General features: G+C 50.3%; 3 protein-coding genes across 9 annotated transcripts; all 3 read left to right on the forward strand.

The window, feature by feature from the left end:
- The first annotated feature begins 2,532 nt into the window (after positions 1-2,532).
- On the forward strand, positions 2,533-4,690 carry LOC144705415 (uncharacterized). The gene is made up of 3 exons (XM_078578075.1): positions 2,533-2,682; positions 2,794-3,363; positions 4,016-4,690. Exons 1-3 carry the CDS (start codon positions 2,533-2,535, stop codon positions 4,688-4,690), a joined length of 1,395 nt encoding a protein of 464 aa, XP_078434201.1.
- Positions 4,691-4,696: 6 nt separating this feature from the next.
- Positions 4,697-5,959, forward strand: LOC144705416 (uncharacterized). Its single transcript, XM_078578076.1, has 3 exons — positions 4,697-5,055; positions 5,305-5,449; positions 5,504-5,959. Exons 1-3 carry the CDS (start codon positions 4,697-4,699, stop codon positions 5,957-5,959), a joined length of 960 nt encoding a protein of 319 aa, XP_078434202.1.
- A 1,413-nt stretch (positions 5,960-7,372) lies between these two features.
- Positions 7,373-16,134, forward strand: LOC144705403 (pentatricopeptide repeat-containing protein CRR2, chloroplastic-like). Of its 7 annotated transcripts, none has more exons than XR_013582037.1 (3): positions 7,373-8,477; positions 13,336-13,431; positions 15,756-16,134. XR_013582037.1 is itself a non-coding variant. In XM_078578052.1 (2 exons), the coding sequence occupies exon 1, from the start codon at positions 7,512-7,514 to the stop codon at positions 8,451-8,453; it is 942 nt and encodes a 313-aa protein (XP_078434178.1). In that variant the 5' UTR covers positions 7,373-7,511; the 3' UTR covers positions 8,454-8,477; positions 15,756-16,134. The 7 variants fall into 7 exon arrangements, 4 of the variants coding, with proteins under 4 accessions (XP_078434178.1, XP_078434177.1, XP_078434176.1 ...); XR_013582036.1 differs by having other exon boundaries at positions 13,336-13,426; XR_013582035.1 differs by lacking the exons at positions 13,336-13,431; positions 15,756-16,134 and adding exons at positions 11,171-12,321; positions 12,404-13,244.
- The last annotated feature ends 4,132 nt before the right edge of the window (positions 16,135-20,266 follow it).

Below are 20,266 nucleotides of genomic sequence, written 5' to 3' on the forward strand. Positions count from 1 at the left end.
GTCGGTGTAGGGCGACCGAATCACGGGGCACACCGAGGGGGTAGCCGGGATCGTGGGACGTCGCGGGAGTCGATTGCTGTCGGTCTCGGAGGAGGAGCCCGTGGCACGCTGGCAAACATCGTGGGCGTGTGCAGGCACGGCGCGGCGGACGGTCGGGCAGCGGCAGCTGTGGCGTGCTGGGGTCCATGTAACAGCAGTTGCGGCATGCGGTGTAGGGCCGCGCAAGGCAGCAGAGGCGCGCGGGGCTGAGGAGCGGCTGCCGTGGCGCGTAGGATGGTCGCGGCGCGGCGGCTATGGCGAGGGGCAGCCGGGATCGACGCAGACAGTCCGCGGCGGAAGAACTCTTCCCCCCGGCGATGCACCTTCGCGCAGTGGCGCGGTTCTGGCAGCCCGGTGTCCGGCGGGTCGCGTCGGGGATCGGCGCGACTGCTCAAGGGAGGCGCGACCCAAGGATCACGGCCCGCGAGGGTGGTGAATGTCGTGGACGGCTGGGTAGCGGATCAGCAGGAAGGTGCGTAGGCGTCCTCGGCTATGTCAGCAGGGCGAGGCTGGCGTCGACGAAGTGAACTCGCGATGCAACAGGCGGTAGCCGCAAGCCCAGGCAAGGTGCTGATGGTATCCGTCGAGGTGCAACAGACGTCCCAGGCGGCTGAGAGTTTGGGGTCGATGTAACGGTGGAACGGTGGCGCGACGTCGTTGGTAGTCGCGGAGCACGCAAAACTAACTTGCGGCGCGACTGCTCAGCGAGGACTTCGGCTGCGCTGAGGAACGACTCGAAGGTGGAGGGGAATAGGAACCAGGCGGATGGCAGGGGGGGGGGGCGGCGACCACCAGGGGTGGCGACCACTAGGGGTGGCGACCACCAGGGGTGGCGACCACCAGGGGTGGCGACCATGTCGTTCCCTTCTCGTCTTCTACCACTTCCACTTCTTCTTCCGGGTATCCTGCTCCTTCCTCTTCCTCAGTCCTCCTTGCTCTTCTTCTTCTTCAACAGTGACCTAATTCTTCAGCGTGCGGGAGCCAGTTTTCTCAAAACACCATTTTCAAATTCAATGATGCAGAAGTCTGCCGTTTAGGGCATCCTTGCTTCCCTTATATAGGGGAAGTGGGGTTTGGTCCATTAACCCAAAACACAAAATAAAATAAGAAAACTAAAGCAAACAACCTACGACTTCTAGGAACGAAATCAACGAGGGGAAACCAAAGGAGCGATAGCAGGGGGGAGGGAGATCCTTATAGGATGAACCTCCCTCCTTACACGCGACCTTATGATTCGGAAAAACGACGAACAATGAAGACTCAAAGAAAAATGACGAGTAAAACAAGACGTAAAGATAACGATACGGTGTCCATTACTCGGAATACTTGAATCCGGGCGTGCGTATCGTCGCCTTGGCTTGCCGAGCGGGTTGAACGCGGATGGCAGGTTGTCGAGGGCGACGGTGACGTCTCCGAAGATGCATTCGGGGCTGGGGCTGGTGCCGTCGGGGACGACGGTGACGTCTCCAAAGACGTTTTTGGGGTCGCTGCCGGGGCTGCGCCATCAGAAGGCCTCGAGGAAACTGTGAGACAATATGAGGACACCATCTGGAAATTGACACTAAAACTCCAGATGGAGAGGCTGGAAGAAGGCACCAGCAGTCGCCCCAACGGCGACGCCAAGAGGAAGCACTCACTCCCCGAACCGCAGTTCGACGGTTCTCGCCGGGAAGACGTAGTGGCAGATTTCCTTTACGAATGCAACCGGTATTTTGGCAATAGACAGCTATCAGATGAAAGCAAAGTGCTAGAGGCTAGCTATTTCCTCATAGACGAAGCGAAGTCGTGGTGGCGACAGCGGGAAGAATGTGGAAACTGGCCACCCCCGACATATGAAGAGTTTGTGCGGGAGATAAAGGAGAGCTTCATGCCTCACATCACGGCGTGGATCGCGAGGGGAGAGCTCGAAAACCTCAAAATGAGGGGCAATTCGAGGGAATATGTGGGCCAATTCGTGTCCAAAATCCGGAGGATGACCGACATGTCTGAGGCGGACAAGCTCTACCGCTTCGCCAACGGCCTCCCACACTGGCTCCAAATAGAGCTGGAACGGAGATAGTGCAGAGATTTGAACTTGGCCCACAAGGTTGTGGAAAGCACAGAGCTCCGCCAAGACGGAGGACAGACCCACGAAGGGGTACAAGCCACGCCAAGAGTGCGCCGAGGCACCAGCAGCGCCAAGCAGTCAAGGCCTGAAGAGAAAGTTCAAGCAGGGCCACGGCAAGGGCCGAGACAAGGGCAAGAGTCCAGGCGGCGGGGGCAACAAGCTGACTTGTTTCACTTGCGGAGGACCCCATTTTATGAGGAATTGCCCAAGAGGGACGACAATGGCCACCAATGTTAATGCGATGGTCGTGCCGCCGCCCCAACTAGATGTTCCCGGGGGAAGTAGTACGGTGACCCTGAACCCCTTGTAGTGCTTAGCGACATTACAGGGGGGGTCTGAACCTCTTGCACGTCCCGGTACTGATCAACGGCAAGCCTTCCACGGCCATGGTCGACACGGGGGCGACGCACAACGTCCTCGCTGAAAAGGAAGCAAAGAAGCTCGGCTTGAAGCTGTCCCCAAGTGTGGGGAAGATCAAGGCCATCAACTCGGAGGCGCGAGACATCGTCGGCGTGGCCAAGGGGGTATTGCTGCAGGTGGGAACGTGGGAGGCCCGGACCAACTTCATGGTGTCCCCCATGGATGACTTCACGGTCGTCCTGGGTCTCGACCTACTAATGGGTTCACGTGCTGTCGTGTTCCCCCAGTACCACGACGTCCTGTTCCCGGAGGGATCTCACCCATGTTTCGTGAGGGACCAAGGGGCCCAAAAGTCGCAGAACACCGCACTCTTGTCCGCCATGCAAATCAAGGACGGGTTGAGGAAGGGGGAAGAGACCTTCCTTGTCACCATACGAGGGCCGACACCCCGGAAAAAGGGTGAAAGGCAGGGGTGCGCACCAGCCCGGTTGGCGGCACTGAGTTGGGGTGACGATAACGACAATAACCCCGGCGTAGCCACGGGTGGACTACCGGGGCCAATTGCGGACGTACTGCGGGAGTTTGCCGGGGTGATGCCCGCACAACTCCCCTCGAAGCTGCCGCCCAGGCGGGACGTGGACCACGAGATCAAATTGCTCCCCGGAACACGTCCCACTGCGCAGGCACCCTACAAGATGCCCCCGGCTTACCTGGAGGAGCTGAGGAAGCAGCTCCAAGAACTGCTGGAGAGCAAGCTCATTCGTCCGTCCAAGGCCCCCTTTGGTGCTCGAGTTCTCTTGCATAAGAAGAAGGATGGATCGCTCCGACTTTGTGTGGACTATCGAGCATTAAATAAGGTAACAGTGAAAAATAAATATCTTGTACCGAATGCTGAAGAGCTGTTTGACAGGCTCGGCGAGGCTCGCTACTTCTCACAAATGGACTTGAAGAGCGGGTACCACCAGGTGCGGATCAAGGAGGGGGACGAACCGAAGACGACATGTGTGACTCGCTATGGATTATTTGAATTCTGCGTGATGCCTTTTGGGCTCACGAACGCTCTTGCTACGTTTTGTTGCCTGATGAACAATATTTTTTGAGGTTATATCGATGATTTCGTGGTTGTGTATTTGGATGATATTCTCATATACAGCCAGAGCTTGGATGACCATGTGAGGCACCTGAGGAAGGTGATGCCCAAGCTGAGGGAGCATGAGCTCTACCTCAACCCGAAAAAGTGCGAGTTCGCCCTTGTAGGAGATTGAGTTTCTTGGGCACCTAGTCGGGAAGGGAAGCGTGCGCATGGACCCCTCGAAGGTGAAGGCCATCAGGAATTGGACAGAGCCGAAGGGGGTGCCGTAGCTAAGATCTTTCCTTGGGTTGGCAAATTACTACCAAAAGTTTATCAAAGGCTTCTCCCGACTAGCGGCCCCTCTGACGAACTTGTTGAAGAAAGACATGAAGTGGCAGTGGACGGATCGGTGTCAAAGAGCATTTGATAATCTGAAGAGTGTAGTCTCTAGCGAGCCGGTGCTTCGATTGCCCAAGTTCAACAAGCCATATGAGGTACATACCGATGCTTCTAACTTCGCCCTTGGAGGTGTCTTGATGCAGGACGGACATCTAGTGGATTACGAAAGCCGCAAGCTGAACGACGCGGAGAGAAGGTACTCGGTGCACGAGAAGGAGATGATAGTGGTGGTACATTGCCTAAGAGTCTGGCGCCACTATCTCCTCGGAGGGAAATTTGTGGTCTACACCGACAATGTGGCGCTTCGAGTCCCAGAAGAAGTTAACCCCGAAGCAAGCAAGATGGCGGAGTTCGACTTCGACTTGAAGTACAAGCCGGGGCGTGCCAATCAAGTGGCCGACGCCTTAAGCCGCAAGGAACCAGAAGTGTTCGTGGCTGCTCTTTCAGTTGTCCAAGGAGGCATCCTCGACGAAATCAAGTTGGCACTGAAAGATGATCCAGAAGCTGTTCTCCTGATGAAACGCATTGTTGCGGGCAAGACAAGGAGATTCTGGACCGAGGACGGCATCATATATGCGAATGGGAACAAGCCGTATGTGCCGCATGCGGGTGGGTTGCGCCGGAAGCTCCTTTATGAAGCACACGACGCGCCTCACGCAGGACACCCAAGGCAGGCCCGGACGCTTGCACTCCTGTCCAGCAGCTATCACTAGCCGGAAATGGAACGAGATGTAGAAGCCTATGTTCGTTCATACCTGGTGTGTCAGCAAGACAATATGGAGAAGGCCAAGGCAGCTGGAACGCTGGAACCTCTCCCGAGGGCGAGCAGACCGTGGGAATCTATTTCAATGGACTTCATCACTTGCCTTCCGCGCGTGGGTGGGCACGACGCCATCTTGGTTGTCGTGGATCACTTCTCTAAATATGCGACCTTCATCCCCACCAAATCGGAAGTGCACGTAGATGGAGTGGCTCATTTGTTCATGTTCTATGTGGCGAAGTACTGGGGTCTTCCACTGGACATTATTAGCGATAGAGACATAAGGTTCACTGGTCATTTCTGGGAGTCGCTGTTCAAGTACATGGGCTCTAAGCTCAAATTTTCTACGAGCTTCCACCCCCAAACAAATGGTCAGACGGAACGTGTAAACTCCATGCTCAAGGAATACCTCCGCCACTACGTTTCGGTCAATCAGGAGAATTGGGTGGAGCTGCTGGATGCAGGACAGTTTGCGCACAACATCAACCGGAGCTCGGCTACAGGTCACTCGCCGTTCGAGATTGCAACGGGAAGATAACCACTGACTCCTCTGGAAGTTGTGAAAAGGAGAGGGAATGGGCATTTCCCTGCGGCCTTCCGCTTTGCGCGCGACTACCATGCTCGCATTGAGGAAGCCCGTGAGGCGTTGGAGCGTGCAGCTCAAAGAATGAAGAAGTACACCGACCAACACAGAAGGGATGTAGAGTTCCAAGTTGGCGACAAAGTTTTGTTGAAGACCAATGCTCAGATGTTGAAGACGAAGTAGGCAAAGCAACATCACAAGGGTTTTGTTCCCCACTACGATGGACCCTTCAAAGTGGTAGCGAAAATCGGCCGGGTTGCCTACCGACTCAACATTCCCCGTCGGCTGGCGGTCCATCAGATCTTCCATGTGTCGATTCTGAAGAAATATATACTAGATCCTGAAGACGCGGCAAGGAACCAGCCCCAACGTGCACCACCAAATGTGCGGACGCACTTCGACCAGGAAGCAAAAGCTGTTCTGGCGAAGCGGAAAATTGATCGGGGAGGACGTCATGGCTGCTATCACAAGATTGAGTACCTTATCAAGTGGAAGAACAGGCCAGAGGAATCAGCCACCTGGGAGCGCGACTCGGACTTATGGCAGTTTGAGAACCTACTACAAGCATATGAAGCGGAGCATCGGGCATTGACGAGGGCGTCGACAAGTTCAGGCGGCGAGGGCGTGTTAGGCCCCTAACTAGGCGGCATTCCCTGCCAAAAGGCCTGCGTGCTTATTGGGAGGGCGTGTCCGTTGTGTTTGGCTCACAACATTTTAAGGACTGAGTCATAATGGATAGTGATATCCAAATACCTAATCTATTAGGCCATTACCATTGTCGGTGGTGATTCACGGCAGACTGCGCACCTGCTCATCCACGCCTAGAGCGGGACGGATCAGGTACAATCCACACGTGCGGGCTAATCGGCATGTGTGCGCGCGCGTCAAGCGCCGCGCGCGCGCAGGCCGGGCGGCATGCCGCTAGTGCAGCGCGCAGAGTTGTGCGGGATGCCGCGCAGTGGCCGCGCGGGCAGCGCGTGCATTGTGTGTGCGGGGCGCGCGATGGGGAGACATCTCGCCAGGAGACTAAGGCAAGTGGCGCACAGAGAGCACCAAGACGGCACAACAGGTGCGCAGTGCTCCTACGGGTAGTGTTGGGCGCGCAACGCCCAGCTCGGGGGCGTCGAATGCGGCGGCATCGTGCAGACTGCATGCTAGAGTGTTGACAGGGGTGCCGGTGGCGTGTGTGATCGTTAAGGCAGGGGTGGCGTGTGTGATCGCTACGCCCGCGGGCACACGGCGCCCGACCCGGTGCGCTTGTGCAGTGGCAGAGCGAGCGCGCGCGCGGAGCGGCGGCCCTGAGGCGGTGTGGCGACATTACCTCGGCGCAAGGCACCTCGTCTCGTTCCTTGTAACACCCCTCATCATCCCCCTTGTAATCTTGATGTACTCTTTAAGATATCAATGCAATGACCCTATTCATTGATGGTGCCTAGCACCAACATCTCCTCTAACCCCTCTCAAGCGATCTTAAGCAATTGCAAGAGATCAAGGCTGCTCAGTGTTCTACTCCAAGCACTGAGGCCGGCACACGCATGTTCTGAGCAAGAAACCTAGCTCGAGATTTGACCGTGTGACAGGGAGAGAGAGGGAGAGTGGAAGAGAGAGGAGAAAGAGAGAGGGAGAGTGGAAGAGCGAGAGGGAGAGGGGGAGAGGGAGAGAGGGAGAGTGGGAGAGAGAGAGTGGAAGAGAGAGAGGGGGAGGGGGAGAGGGAGAGAGGAAGAGAGAGAGAGAGAGAGAGAGAGAGAGAGAGAGAGAGAGAGAGAGAGAGAGAGAGAGAGAGAGAGAGGGGGGGAGAGAGAGAGGGAGGGAGAGAGAGAGAGAGAGAGAGAGAGAGAGAGAGAGAGAGAGGGAGAGAGAGAGAGAGAGAGAGAGAGAGAGAGAGAGAGAGAGAGAGAGAGAGAGAGAGAGAGAGAGAGAGAGAGAGAGAGAGAGAGAGAGAGAGAGAGAGAGAGAGAGAGAGAGAGAGAGAGAGAGAGAGAGAGAGAGAGAGAGTGAATACAGGAATAGGTACGAGGTAAGTGTTCCCTTTTCAGTACCAGTCCACTCTTCTCCTAAATCCTAATTTACAGTTAGAACTATACATAGGCCCGCCATCGGAATTGGAACTCCTCAGCAGTCAGCACCATAGCCTCCAAGCTCTCCATCAGTGGCGCCACCATAGCTCCCCATCTCCTCCTCCTCCCCCCAAATGCCCCTCTCCCAGCGAACAATACCCTTCTTCGCCCGCCTCCTCGACTCCATCCTCGCCTCCCGCGCCCTCTTCCCTCTCCTCCAAACCCACGCCCAAGCTCTAACCTCGGGCACCGCACCCAGCGACCTCCTCCGCACCAAACTCTCCGCAGCCTACGCGCGCTGCGGCCGCCTGCGCGACGCCCAACTCCTCTTCCTCCGCGCCAATCGCCGCCCCCTCTTCCTCTACAACGCCCTTCTCCGCGGCTACGCCGACCTCGGCCTCCTCCCCCCCTCCCTCCGCCTCCGCCGCCAGCTCCTCCTCCATGGCAAAACCCCCAACCCACAAACCATCTCCTCCCTTCTCCGCGCCTGCGCCTCCTCCGCCTCTCTCCGCCACGGCAAAGTCCTCCACTCCTCCGCTATCGCCGTCGGCCTCTCGAGCTCCGCCTCCGTTACCAACTCCCTCATCTCAATGTACGCCAAATGCGGCGATCTCTCCCTTGCCCGGGAGCTGTTCGAGAGAATGCCCGCAAGAAATCTCGCTTCCTGGACGGCCATGGTGGGGGGCCTCGCCGCCCATGGCTGCTCTTCCGAGGCGTTGAAGGTGTTCGACGAAATGCTGAGTCTTGGGGAGAAGCCGGATGCGATGGCAGTCACCGCTGCGCTCTCGGCTTGCTGCCGGGGTGGGTGGGTGGAGGTGGGGGGGAGGATTTTTGAGGAGATGGAGGGGAGATTTGGGGTGAGGCCGACGTTGGAGCATTACACTTGTTTGGTGGAGTTGATGGGTCGGGCGGGGAGGGTGGAGGAAGCCGAGCGGCTTGTAATGGGGATGGAATTTGAGCCTGATGAGGCCCTTTGGGGGGCTCTGTTGGCAGCTTGTAGGGCTCACGGCAAGCTTGACGTTGCTCTAAGGGTGGCTAAGAGGGCCTGCTCTTCTTCTTCTTCTTCTTCTTCTTGATCGACCCTCTTTGCAGAAATTCAGGTACGTTGTCGTTTCTCCTTGAATGCTGTTTGTTTGTTGCTGTTCTTGGATGGTGAAGCTTTCGTGGGTCTCGTTTTTTGGGATTTGTTCGTGAACCCATGTTGTCAAATTTAGTTCTTTTCATCTTAAACGCCGTTTGTTTGTCGCTGTTCTTGGACGGTAAAGCTTTCGTGGGTCTCGTTTTTTGGGATTTCTTCGTGAACCCATGCTGTCAAATTTGGTTCTTTTCTTCTAAAACGCCGTTTGTTTTTTGCTGTTCTTGGATGGTGAAGCTTTCGTGGGTCTCGTTTTTGGGGATTTATTCGGGAAGCCATGCTGCCTAATTTGATTATTTTCTTCTAAAACGCCGTTTGTTTTTTGCTGTTCTTGGACGGTGAAGCTTTCGTGGCTCTCCTTTTTTGGGATTTATTCATGAAGCCATGCTGTCAAAATTTGGTTCTTTTCGTCTAAAACGCCGTTTGTTTGTTGCTGTTCTTGGATGGTGAAGCTTTCGTGGGTCTCGTTTTTTGGGATTTATTCGTGAACCCATGTTGTCAAATTTAGTTCTTTTCTTCTTAAACGCCGTTTGTTTGTCGCTGTTCTTGGACGGTAAAGCTTTCGTGGCTCTCCTTTTTTGGGATTTATTCATGAACCCATGCTGTCAAATACTCAAATTTGGTTCTTTTCGTCTAAAACGCCTTTTGTTTGTTGCTGTTCTTGGATGGTGAAGCTTTCGTGGGTCTCGTTTTTGGGGATTTGTTCGTGAACCCATGTTGTCAAATTTAGTTCTTTTCATCTTAAACGAAGTTTGTTTGTCGCTGTTCTTGGACGGTGAAGCTTTCGTGGCTCTCCTTTTTTGGGATTTATTCATGAAGCCATGCTGTCAAAATTTGGTTCTTTTCGTCTAAAACGCCGTTTGTTTGTTGCTGTTCTTGGATGGTGAAGCTTTCGTGGGTCTCGTTTTTTGGGATTTATTCGCGAACCCATGTTGTCAAATTTAGTTCTTTTCATCTTAAACGCCGTTTGTTTGTCGCTGTTCTTGGACGGTAAAGCTTTCGTGGCTCTCCTTTTTTGGGATTTATTCATGAACCCATGCTGTCAAATACTCAAATTTGGTTCTTTTCGTCTAAAACGCCGTTTGTTTGTTGCTGTTCTTGGATGGTGAAGCTTTCGTGGGTCTCGTTTTTGGGGATTTGTTCGTGAACCCATGTTGTCAAATTTAGTTCTTTTCATCTTAAACGAAGTTTGTTTGTCGCTGTTCTTGGACGGTGAAGCTTTCGTGGCTCTCCTTTTTTGGGATTTATTCATGAAGCCATGCTGTCAAAATTTGGTTCTTTTCGTCTAAAACGCCGTTTGTTTGTTGCTGTTCTTGGATGGTGAAGCTTTCGTGGGTCTCGTTTTTTGGGATTTATTCGTGAACCCATGTTGTCAAATTTAGTTCTTTTCTTCTTAAACGCCGTTTGTTTGTCGCTGTTCTTGGACGGTAAAGCTTTCGTGGCTCTCCTTTTTTGGGATTTATTCATGAACCCATGCTGTCAAATACTCAAATTTGGTTCTTTTAAGTCTAAACCGCCGTTTGTTTGTTGCTGTTCTTGGATGGTGAAGCTTTCGTGGGTCTCGTTTTTGGGGATTTGTTCGTGAACCCATGTTGTCAAATTTAGTTCTTTTCATCTTAAACGAAGTTTGTTTGTCGCTGTTCTTGGACGGTGAAGCTTTCGTGGCTCTCCTTTTTTGGGATTTATTCATGAAGCCATGCTGTCAAAATTTGGTTCTTTTCGTCTAAAACGCCGTTTGTTTGTTGCTGTTCTTGGATGGTGAAGCTTTCGTGGGTCTCGTTTTTTGGGATTTATTCGTGAACCCATGTTGTCAAATTTAGTTCTTTTCTTCTTAAACGCCGTTTGTTTGTCGCTGTTCTTGGACGGTAAAGCTTTCGTGGCTCTCCTTTTTTGGGATTTATTCATGAACCCATGCTGTCAAATACTCAAATTTGGTTCTTTTCGTCTAAAACGCCGTTTGTTTGTTGCTGTTCTTGGATGGTGAAGCTTTCGTGGGTCTCGTTTTTGGGGATTTGTTCGTGAACCCATGTTGTCAAATTTAGTTCTTTTCATCTTAAACGAAGTTTGTTTGTCGCTGTTCTTGGACGGTAAAGCTTTCGTGGGTCTCGTTTTTGGGGATTTATTCGGGAAGCCATGCTGTCAAATTTGGTTCTTTTCTTCTAAAACGCCGTTTGTTTGTTGCTGTTCTTGGATGGTGAAGCTTTCGTGGGTCTCGTTTTTGGGGATTTATTCGGGAAGCCATGCTGCCTAATTTGGTTCTTTTCTTCTAAAACGCTGTTTGTTTTTTGCTGTTCTTGGATGGTGAAGCTTTCGTGGGTCTCGTTTTTGGGGATTTATTCGTTTGTTTTGTCAATTTTGGCTCTTTTCACGAGGATAAGATTCTCTCGCGGTGTTGACGAGTGAGAAGAGCTCAGCCCGATGACGTTGGCGGTTAAAGTTGACCCTGGTCGGAATTTAAAGAATTCATGTGTGACTAAGAAGAATTCTTTCTACATTAATGTCAATCACTCGTAATTTTTTGTGTTATCGTCAGCCCGTAATGTTCTCCATCGCATACTCCTCATCGTCAACGTCACCATTCTTCTTTTATGGTTACTGAAGGTCATTCGTTAACGTCAACGCTTCATGAGTCTTATTTCTTTGGCTGTCTCAACCCAGGACGTCAAGTTGTAGATTTTCAGGGGGGAAGAAGCTTCCCTTTCATCACTGCTAAGGGCTCGGCTCTATGACAGTTGACGGTTGATGTTATTTGAAGTTCTACCGGCATCAACATCCACCTCAAAGGGGTATCCGGCAAGGATGTCCACTGGCCCCCCTTTTATTTATATTGGTGGCGGATACCTTGACGCGGTGCTCAGAACGGTTGTGTGCAAGGGGGCTGCTCAGAGGATTTCACACCCCTGGCTGGCCTAGCGGGATCCCACTCCTTCAGTATGCAGACGACACTACTTTTTTCATCGAGGGATCGGTGGAGGAGGCTGAGAACCTCTCGATCTTGCTGGACATCTTCTCCGATTTCTCTGGACTCAAACTGAATAGGGCTAAGTCTACACTCGTCGGTATCGGGCTATCTCCAGAAGATTTGTGTCAGTGCTCCCAACTTCTATATACGCCGATTGGCTCCCTGCCCATTCGGTATTTGGGCCTGCCTCTCACTGATGGCCGAGTTGGAGCACGGGAATGGCAACCGGTGGTGAAGAGGGTTGAACAGCGGCTGGGAGGCTGGCGAGGTCGTCTCTTGTCTCGAGGAGGGCGACTGGTCTTGGTGAAGGCTGTGCTAGCCGCAATTCCTCTACACTTCATGTCAGTCTTCAGGATGCCGGTGAGCGTTCGTAGAAGGCTTGAAAGCTGCATGCGGCGATTTTTTTGGAGCGGGCCCAGTCAAGGGGAATCGAGGGGCGTGGCCCTCGTCAGCTGGGACACTATATGTCTCCCCACGTCACAGGGAGGCCTCGGTGTCAGGCACATTCAGCACACCAACATGGCTCTGCTGATCAAATGGGTACGTCGACTGATGCAGCCTCCATCAGATCAGGTCACGGCGGTCTTGCACGACAGCTACGGAAGGGGAATGGACTGGGAGCAATGGGCTACACCCCTCCGAGGGACTCCGCTTTCATCAGGGGGCTGAGGGGGGTCTTCGCCAAGGCTCAGCCTCTCTTTCGGCCGAAGCTAGGGGATGGAACCAGCCTTCGATTCTGGTTGGACGATTGGACCGGTCTTGGGCCCCTGCGAGACCTATTCCCCTGATTATATGGTCTCTCGCCCGCCCCTAGTGCCCTGGTTCGGGGGATGTGGGACAATGCGTGGTGCCCAACATTACCTGCCCATCTTTCTGAGCAACGAATGGAAGACTTCCTCTAGTTACAGTGATTGATTGCCTCTTTGCAGCTGCAAGAAGGGGCGCGGGACACCTGGGAGTGGCGAGGAGCCAGTTTTTCGGCCAAAACTGCATACCGCATTCTGCGGGGACAGGGGAGTCCAGCAGACCGCTCCCTCATACCTCGAAGTCGAATACTGTGGAGGCGGCGAATCCCACTAAAGGTGAAAATCTTCGGCTGGCTTCTCTTGCGGCGTAGACTGGTGAAGCGACAGTTCCGTCAACGCTGTACCCGGGGAATACTGCCGAATGTGTCTTATGCTCCGGGGCGTTGGAAGACTGTGGCCACCTATTCTTCCGATGCCCGACGGCCCATGCTGTGTGGTAGGCGGCTGGGTTGGGTAGCGTTGACCCCGCTACTGAAGAGGAATTTTGGAACTCCATCAGTGGTGGGCTGATCTCCCGGGAGCCAGAGTGGCAACGGATCTTCGCCCACCTTTGAGCGATATGGCTACACCGAAATGAAGTCATCTTCAACGGGAGGCCTCCCTCTGTCGATGCTATTCTGCATGACGCTAGGGGATTGGCAAATTTTTGGAAGAGGTGGCTGTGGCCCCCTGATTTCGTCCCCCTTGTAATGCATGACTTGATTTTCTATGTCGTTATATCAATGGCAACGGGGGGTCCCTAATCTAGGGGACTCTCTCTATTTTCCTCAAAAAAAAATCAACATCCACCTCAACTGCGGACAGTTAACGGTTGATGTTATTTAATTAACAGTGACATCAACCGTCTTTGATTTCCCCCAATATCCTTGATTTTCCATGTCAATGTCATCTTTGATTTCCCCATTAAGGATGTCGGGAACGTCATCCACATTAAAAATCTCGTCAACTCAACATTAGCGTCACCGTTAACGAGGGTAGTTGACATTGACGATGCTGTTGACTTTTTGGGATTCCTATTTGCTGCTGATCTGTTCTGATACAGTATCGTATTGCAGAATGATTGAAACTGAGGGTGCTAACAAGAGAAATGAAGTAGCAGAGAAGAACCAGGAAAGTCCTCCTGTGATCCAGGGTGCGACAGATCAAGTAAGGTTTGCCCTATTATTCTTCATATCCCTAAATAGTTGATAAAAGGTCAAGTGATAGTCGTATGAAATCCTTGCTTTGCGTTAATGAATCACCAACTATTCTAGATGCTGAAGAAGCTTTCGTCAGTATTTTGGATGATAGTCGGGCTCCCATTTCATTGTGTCAGTGATTCTTATAGTCCGCTCGATGAGTGGAGATTTTTCTTGAGAGGAAAAAATATTTGATGAAAAATCATTTATTGACATGAGATTAAATGGTTTGAGTACTTTTTTGTAGTCTTATTCAATAAGATTTTTAATTTATAAGGTTTGTTAAGCTCACTAAGAAACTAAAATAGAAGATTAAATATCATGCTGATGCCGTCTATTTTGGCATTTGCTCACTCCTGAGGGAAAAAGAAGAGACCATAATGATCCTGATGCCGGACGTCGTCTCAACGGCGTCCGACCGTCACCGAGGGTAGGAACTCGGTGTCGTATCACTAACTAATCGGGTTACGTCCACGACGTCAACCGATGGATATGCGGAGAACAGAAATACATGTATGACGATAACGCGGGGCGATGGTTCTCGATGGTACGTGCAATGCGCCGACAAGCTATGAGCTAACCCGGAGCGGGGCGGGTCGCCAAGCTGGGTCGAACCAGCCCTCCAAGTCGTCGAGGTGGGTCGGCGCGCGCGCCGTCGAATGGGGTAACTCCCTTTGGAATGCTCACACGCGCGTCGGGCGTCCCGACTGCATCGGACAGGTAAGGCGCTGCGTCTTTGTTTCGTCGTTCTCTCAATCTGTCCCACTCACCTATCTAACCCAGCGCGGTGGAGGCAATACGAAAGAATACTGAAGGAAATAATTGGCGTAAGAGGCGAGGAAAGCAGAGTACCTTCGCGCTGGCGGCAGGATCTTCGTACCAACTGGTTCCGGAGGAGGAGTTGTCGGGTGCGCGGAGGTTGACTGGTGCGGAGGCGGTTGCGCGCGATCGGCGCGGAGCGGTGCAGGAGGCGTGGTCGGCGGCGGCAGTGCGGTGGGGACGTCGCGAGCGCAGCGGCGATGTTGCCGCGATCGGACGGCAGCGGTCACGGCTTCGCGCGACCGGGCGACAACGGTGGCGTGGCGGCGGCAGCGGCGGCACGGCGGCGCGGCGCGGCGCAGGCGGCGCAGGCGGCGCGGCGGCAGCGCGGGCGGCACGCGCGGCGGCAGCGGCGGTGCGGCGGCGGCGCGCGTGCGGCGCGCGGCGGCGGCGGCGCGCAGCGGCGCGCGGTGCGCGCGGCGCGCGGCGCGCGCGGCGGCGGCGGCGATAAAGCTGGCAGCGGCGTGCTGCGGCGGCGCGCGGTAAGCGCCGCGGCGGCGCGGCGGTGGCGCGGCCGGCGGCGCAGCGGTGGGCGCGGCGGTGGGCGGGCGCGCGGCGGCGCGCGGCGGCGCGCGACGGCGCGCGCGGCGGCGCGCGGCGGCGGCGCGCGCGCGCGCGCGGCGGGCGCAGCGGCGCGGCGCGGGCGCGCGCGCGGCGGCGGCGCGGCTCCCCTTCCTCCTCTCCCTTTCTCCTCTTCCTCTCTTCTTCTTCTTCTTTCTCCTCTTCTTCTTCTTTCTTCTATTCTTCTCCACGACCTGACCCTTCTTTCTCAAAATGCCATTCTTCAAAAATTTAGGTCAAGGTAAGGGAAGAGCCCACCTCTTCCCCTTATATATGGGTGAAGATGGCCCTTCCTTAAGTCCCATAACACAAAATAAAAGGGAGAGAAAATAAGCAAGAAAATAGGAAACGGGCTTGTCAGGCCCAACATAAAAAAAAGGGGGGAAAGGGTTCCTCCCATGGGCCCTTCCCCCGCTACACGACAATACGAATAAAGGGAAAACTATAAGATAAAGTAACTGACTGTAACGGTGTGCTCCGGTGGTCGGCGTCCGCGTCATGCCGAGTAACAGAATGCGGGATCCTGTGTTGCTGCAGCGGCTCGTCGTGGTGGCTGGACTCGTCTCGGTGGCGAGCTGGGTAGTGCCGGCTCCTCGGGTGCTGGGTCGGGGAAGTCCTGCTGCTCCTCTACTGCTGGCTCGATGACGTCCGGTGGTGACGCGCCATCAGATCCTTTGTGAATATACCTACTACTGAATTCCCCTCTAATTGGTCCAAATTCCCCATTAATGCTAACAAAACGCTTAATTATAATCTTGTTGAAATTTCATTTTTGTTTTCTGTGGGAAACACGGGATAATATACTTCACGATCAGTAATGCAAATCCATGAACTTGGGAAATTATTGTGCCCTTTGATTTCGGTTGATTTACTTCATCATGAATATTCAATTGACATATGGTGTTGAAAATTTTCAGATTAATACTAGAGGGGGAAAGTATTGATGAGAGGCTCAAGATTCTTGATGGCGAGCTCTCGGTATAAGCTGCTGATTAAATGGACACATCAAATTTCGAACCATGCATGTTCTTCACCAAAAGAGAATATTGGTGATGCGGCCTATCATGGGAAAAGTGACTTCTAAACTCAAAAACCTATAGTATAGAGCCTATACCCTTAGCACTAACCTTAACCTTCTATCTCTAAACCCTAAACCTTGTACTTCAAGCTATAAATCTAAAACCATTAAAAAAAACTATAAATCCTAAGCCTGTATTGGGCCAAGCGTCCATCCTTTTCTTCATTCCAATGCAGCAATCTTCGATCTTCTGATATCCAAATAACTAGATTCTATGATTGTATGGCAAAGTCATGTCTCATAACCAACTATTAATTGCTGTAAATCTTCCTATTCTTCATAATCTTTTTGTTGGGTTCTAGAGGCCTAGATCTGGATGAACAGAACAAAACGATGCGCAGTGGAAGACTTCTTTGCGAATTGAACGACATTAACGAAAACATTAAAATGATTTACCTTGCACGAATCTTATTCGTTATTTATTTGATCCCGGAGCGAGACAAGTCGAGCTGCTCAAGTGTGCAGCCTCTAGATGTATCCACGCGGTTCTCGGCGCGTCGGATCTCCTTCTCGTTGACAAGCCCTGTTCTTTCTCCGTCGGTGTCGTTACGTCGTCCCGATCACATCAGGGATGGAGAGGGGGTGTGGGAAGAGTGGAGAAGAAGGGGAAAGGCCCCTGAACAATTCTGGCCTGGGTGAATTTTGTTCAGGGCCTTCCCCTATTTATACTAAGTGGGTATTTTTCATAAAAACCCCCAAAACTTAAGTATATCTTCCAACGTCCAAAAGACCATTTGCGAGTGACCTTCTAGGCCCATGTATCAGTCTAGTTAACGACTCCAACGGCCCAATAACCTTTATTGGCCTTCCAAATTAATTAACTATATCATCATATAGATTAATTAACGTCGAATTGATTTAACCCAATCGATAGGTCGAGACTCAGACACGTGGGGTGCCAAGCTACACCTCGTGTCCTAGAAGATACAAAGGAGTGTGTATCGACTCACTCATGGAACATGTTCATCATCGGTTACCGTGTATGTATAATCCCTCATCCACTTGACACTCTTTGGACGACTTAGGGTATGGTCAACTGTCAAACCCTAATCGGTCATCCGAGTTAGTTCTGATGCATTTGAAAATCATCGGAGAACTCTTCTCCGATATTTCACTGCCTTGGCCAAGGACTTCGTTGCATCATCTTCCTTGAGCTGTCACCTCTTATACCGAGGGTGGACGATCCCATCTTGACCACTCAATCGCCTTCGTGTACTTCTTGATGCACCCGAACTAAGACCGTTTAGAATCCCATGATTAGAGACTCGTTGGCCATAGCCAAAGTACAACCTTTCGTCCACAAAACGTCTTTGGTGTCTCAAGTCTAAGGACCACTTACACAACCGTGACGTGAATCAACCTGATTGACAGTTCGGTATAATACCATTCAGGGATTCGTACGGATCAATTCAGTGAAGTCTTTCCACTAAAGAGCACCCACTATCTATCCTTAGTATCTCCACACTAATGGCTACGGGACCGGCCATATTCATCATATGAGTGAGGCTAGATAGTGCTATTCTATCCGGATACTTCGATATCCTTCTCGCGTATCCTTTGAATAGGAATGTTTAGAACACATGCTTAAAGACTAGTGATCTCCGTATTACGATCATCATAATTCACTAAGTCCGATCATGTATTCATGGACTTCATTATACGCATCACACGTGCAGTATAATAAATATGTTCTATTAAAGAATATGGAACGAGATGTGGAATGTGTGATTGGCTTGCCGGCCACATATATTTCCATCACTTTTCAGGTACAATCAATAGAGAGATACGATGTGCAATCAGAGTTTCAACCTAGAGCAAGTTTCGTTTGCCATTAAGAGCCTCAAAGAAGCTCAACAGACTATAATCTCACGTTTCCTCTGTTAAAATCTTAGCTGCTTATTTCAAAATTCCTTCTAAAGGTCATGTATCATATCTCAATGCAGATCTTTGATCTGCGACCGTCAAATAAGGAGTTGAAAGGTGTTTGTAAAGGATAAACACCTCCATCATCAATGCACATCCCCAACAACTTAATTGACACCTTTCAATCTAACTGTTCTTTACACTGTAGAGCCTGCAAGATGAAATGATGGATATAGTTGACAGAAGCTAAAAAATCCTAGACAAAATTTTGGTAGAAACTGTATTGTTCTAGACAAAATTCTTGAGGACGAGGTATTTGTTCTCAACTGGGACTGTGATCAGTACAACCTGATTATGAGATTTCTGACCACAATGATGTTCCAACAACCAGACATGTGTCCAAAGTTGTTTGTTGAGAAACCAGATAGGGAGAGACAATGAGAAATTCCAGGGGTGGAGAGAAAGAGAATGGTGAGAGGGTGACACCGAATCAGCAATTAATGATCATTGCTCGGCAGGGAGATGATGCCAGCTGTGAGAGCACAGAGAAGGAGAGACACGACTGGAATTCCTTTAATAAGACCATTAATTTCTTGATTAAAACATGTAGAAAGAAAAAGAATGATCAAAGAGCTATATGGAATCTGATCCTGATTTTTTCTTGAAATAATATTTTATATTCACTTGAGATTATTGAATATTCGAATCAAATTAGAGTTCAACAAACCTCACCTGTCAGGGATGATGTGACAGCAAGAGATGATGTTTGGAATGTCATGGTGGAGGTATGACTAAGATCTATATAGTTATTTGAATATTTGGGCTGAATATTTAAATCAAAGACACATCATGATTATCAAGTTATGATTGATTAGTGTAAATGCTTTTTTTCCAATGGAAATAACAAGAACTAAATGCATTAGAGGTGGACATGGGACCTTAGATGGAATATAGGTCCTTGCTTTTGTATCTTCGGCCAAAATTTAGTCTTAATATTGAGGTGGATCTTTCATTCCTGGGGTTAGGCATGTACCAGAAGTCAAGGCCTTACACCACAAGCTATCTTTGGTATGCCAAGTGTAAGGACCCCTTACACAACAGTGATGTGAATCAACCTAGTTGACAATAAAGTATAATAACATTTAAGGGTTTGTACAGATAATTTAGTGAACTCTTTCCACTAAAGAGAACCCACTATCTATCCTTAGTTTCACCACACTAATGGCTATGAGACCAACTATACTCATCATATGAGTGAAGCACGATGTCGCTATTCTATTCGGATACTTTAGCGTTCTTCTCTAGTATCACGTGAATATGACTATTTAGAACACATGCTTAAAGACTAGTGATCTATGGGTTATGTTTTCATCATAATTCACTAGGTCTTATCATGTACTCATGGTCTTCATCATTAACATCTCACATGCACTATAATGAATACATGGTATTGATGAATATGGAAAGAGATATTGAATGTCTAATTGACTTCCTGGCCATATATATACATTATAGTTGAGGTGGAGATCAAATTATTGAGATAAAATAACACTATCGGATCCTACTTATATGATTAGTATGGTTGATCCTGTGGTTGTTTATGTAGACATATTAAGGATGGACAGTTGGTGCTCTTTAGAGAAAGAGTCCATATAATTAATCTGGTGATATTACTGAATGTAATTATACCTAAATGTTAGTTAGGTTGATTCATTTCATTATTGTATCAAATGATCCTTTTACCAAAGACACAAAGGACATCACATGAATGGATGGATTTGTTTTTTATGCCTTGCGATTCAAATAAGTTTTAGCTAAGAAGAATACATAGATGATTGAGTGGTCAAGATGGGATCGTTCACCTTTGGTATAAGATGTGATTGACTCAATGAAGATGATGTACTTAAACCCTTGGCCAAGGTAGTGCAAATATTTTTGAATGCATTCTCCAATGATCTATGTCATACGTTAGCACTAAATGAATGAACTTCTAGGTTTGCCAATTAATGATGCCCTAAACCATTAGGGAGTCTCATTTGGGTGAAGGATGATTCTTATACGGTACTTGATAGTGGTAAAAGTTCCATTATTGCATGAGGTGTAGCTTGGAACCCCATGTTCTAGAAACTTAACTTATTAATTAAGAGAAATCAATCCTTAGTTAATAAATCTACTAGTTGATATAGATAACTTATGAGGTTGGCTAATAAATATTATAATGCAATAGAATGCAACATATTCCAAGAGGATTACACACATAATATAAAAAGGGAACTGGTGGATATACTGTATTTTAAGGGATTTTTGAAAAAATATTCCAGTTAAGTATAAATAGGAGAACAAGCACCCATTATAGGCACCTAGGCCAGCTAGAGGTGGGCATCCCACTTTTTGTTTGTTCTGCTTTCTCCCTCAACGATAAGAGTGTCTTGATGGTGAGAAGATCGACAAGGTCTTAAAGAACTATCAAAGAAGAAGAAGTGGAGA

This window comes from Wolffia australiana, chromosome 7 (assembly GCF_029677425.1).
Source record: "Wolffia australiana isolate 7733 chromosome 7, ASM2967742v1".
In the NCBI taxonomy this organism is placed as follows: Eukaryota; Viridiplantae; Streptophyta; class Magnoliopsida; order Alismatales; family Araceae; genus Wolffia; species Wolffia australiana.

Coding starts and splice junctions, on each gene's coding strand:
- LOC144705415 (XM_078578075.1), top strand. CDS start 2,533: ATGGTCGACACGGGGGCGACGCACAACGTCCTCGCTGAAAAGGAAGCA. Junction 2,683..2,793: donor CCAAGGGGGTATTGCTGCAG/GTGGGAACGTGG, acceptor GTGTTCCCCCAG/TACCACGACGTCCTGTTCCC. Junction 3,364..4,015: donor ACTATCGAGCATTAAATAAG/GTAACAGTGAAA, acceptor GATAATCTGAAG/AGTGTAGTCTCTAGCGAGCC.
- LOC144705416 (XM_078578076.1), top strand. CDS start 4,697: ATGGAACGAGATGTAGAAGCCTATGTTCGTTCATACCTGGTGTGTCAG. Junction 5,056..5,304: donor TTCTGGGAGTCGCTGTTCAA/GTACATGGGCTC, acceptor AGTTGTGAAAAG/GAGAGGGAATGGGCATTTCC. Junction 5,450..5,503: donor GAAGGGATGTAGAGTTCCAA/GTTGGCGACAAA, acceptor AAGACGAAGTAG/GCAAAGCAACATCACAAGGG.
- LOC144705403 (XM_078578052.1), top strand. CDS start 7,512: ATGCCCCTCTCCCAGCGAACAATACCCTTCTTCGCCCGCCTCCTCGAC.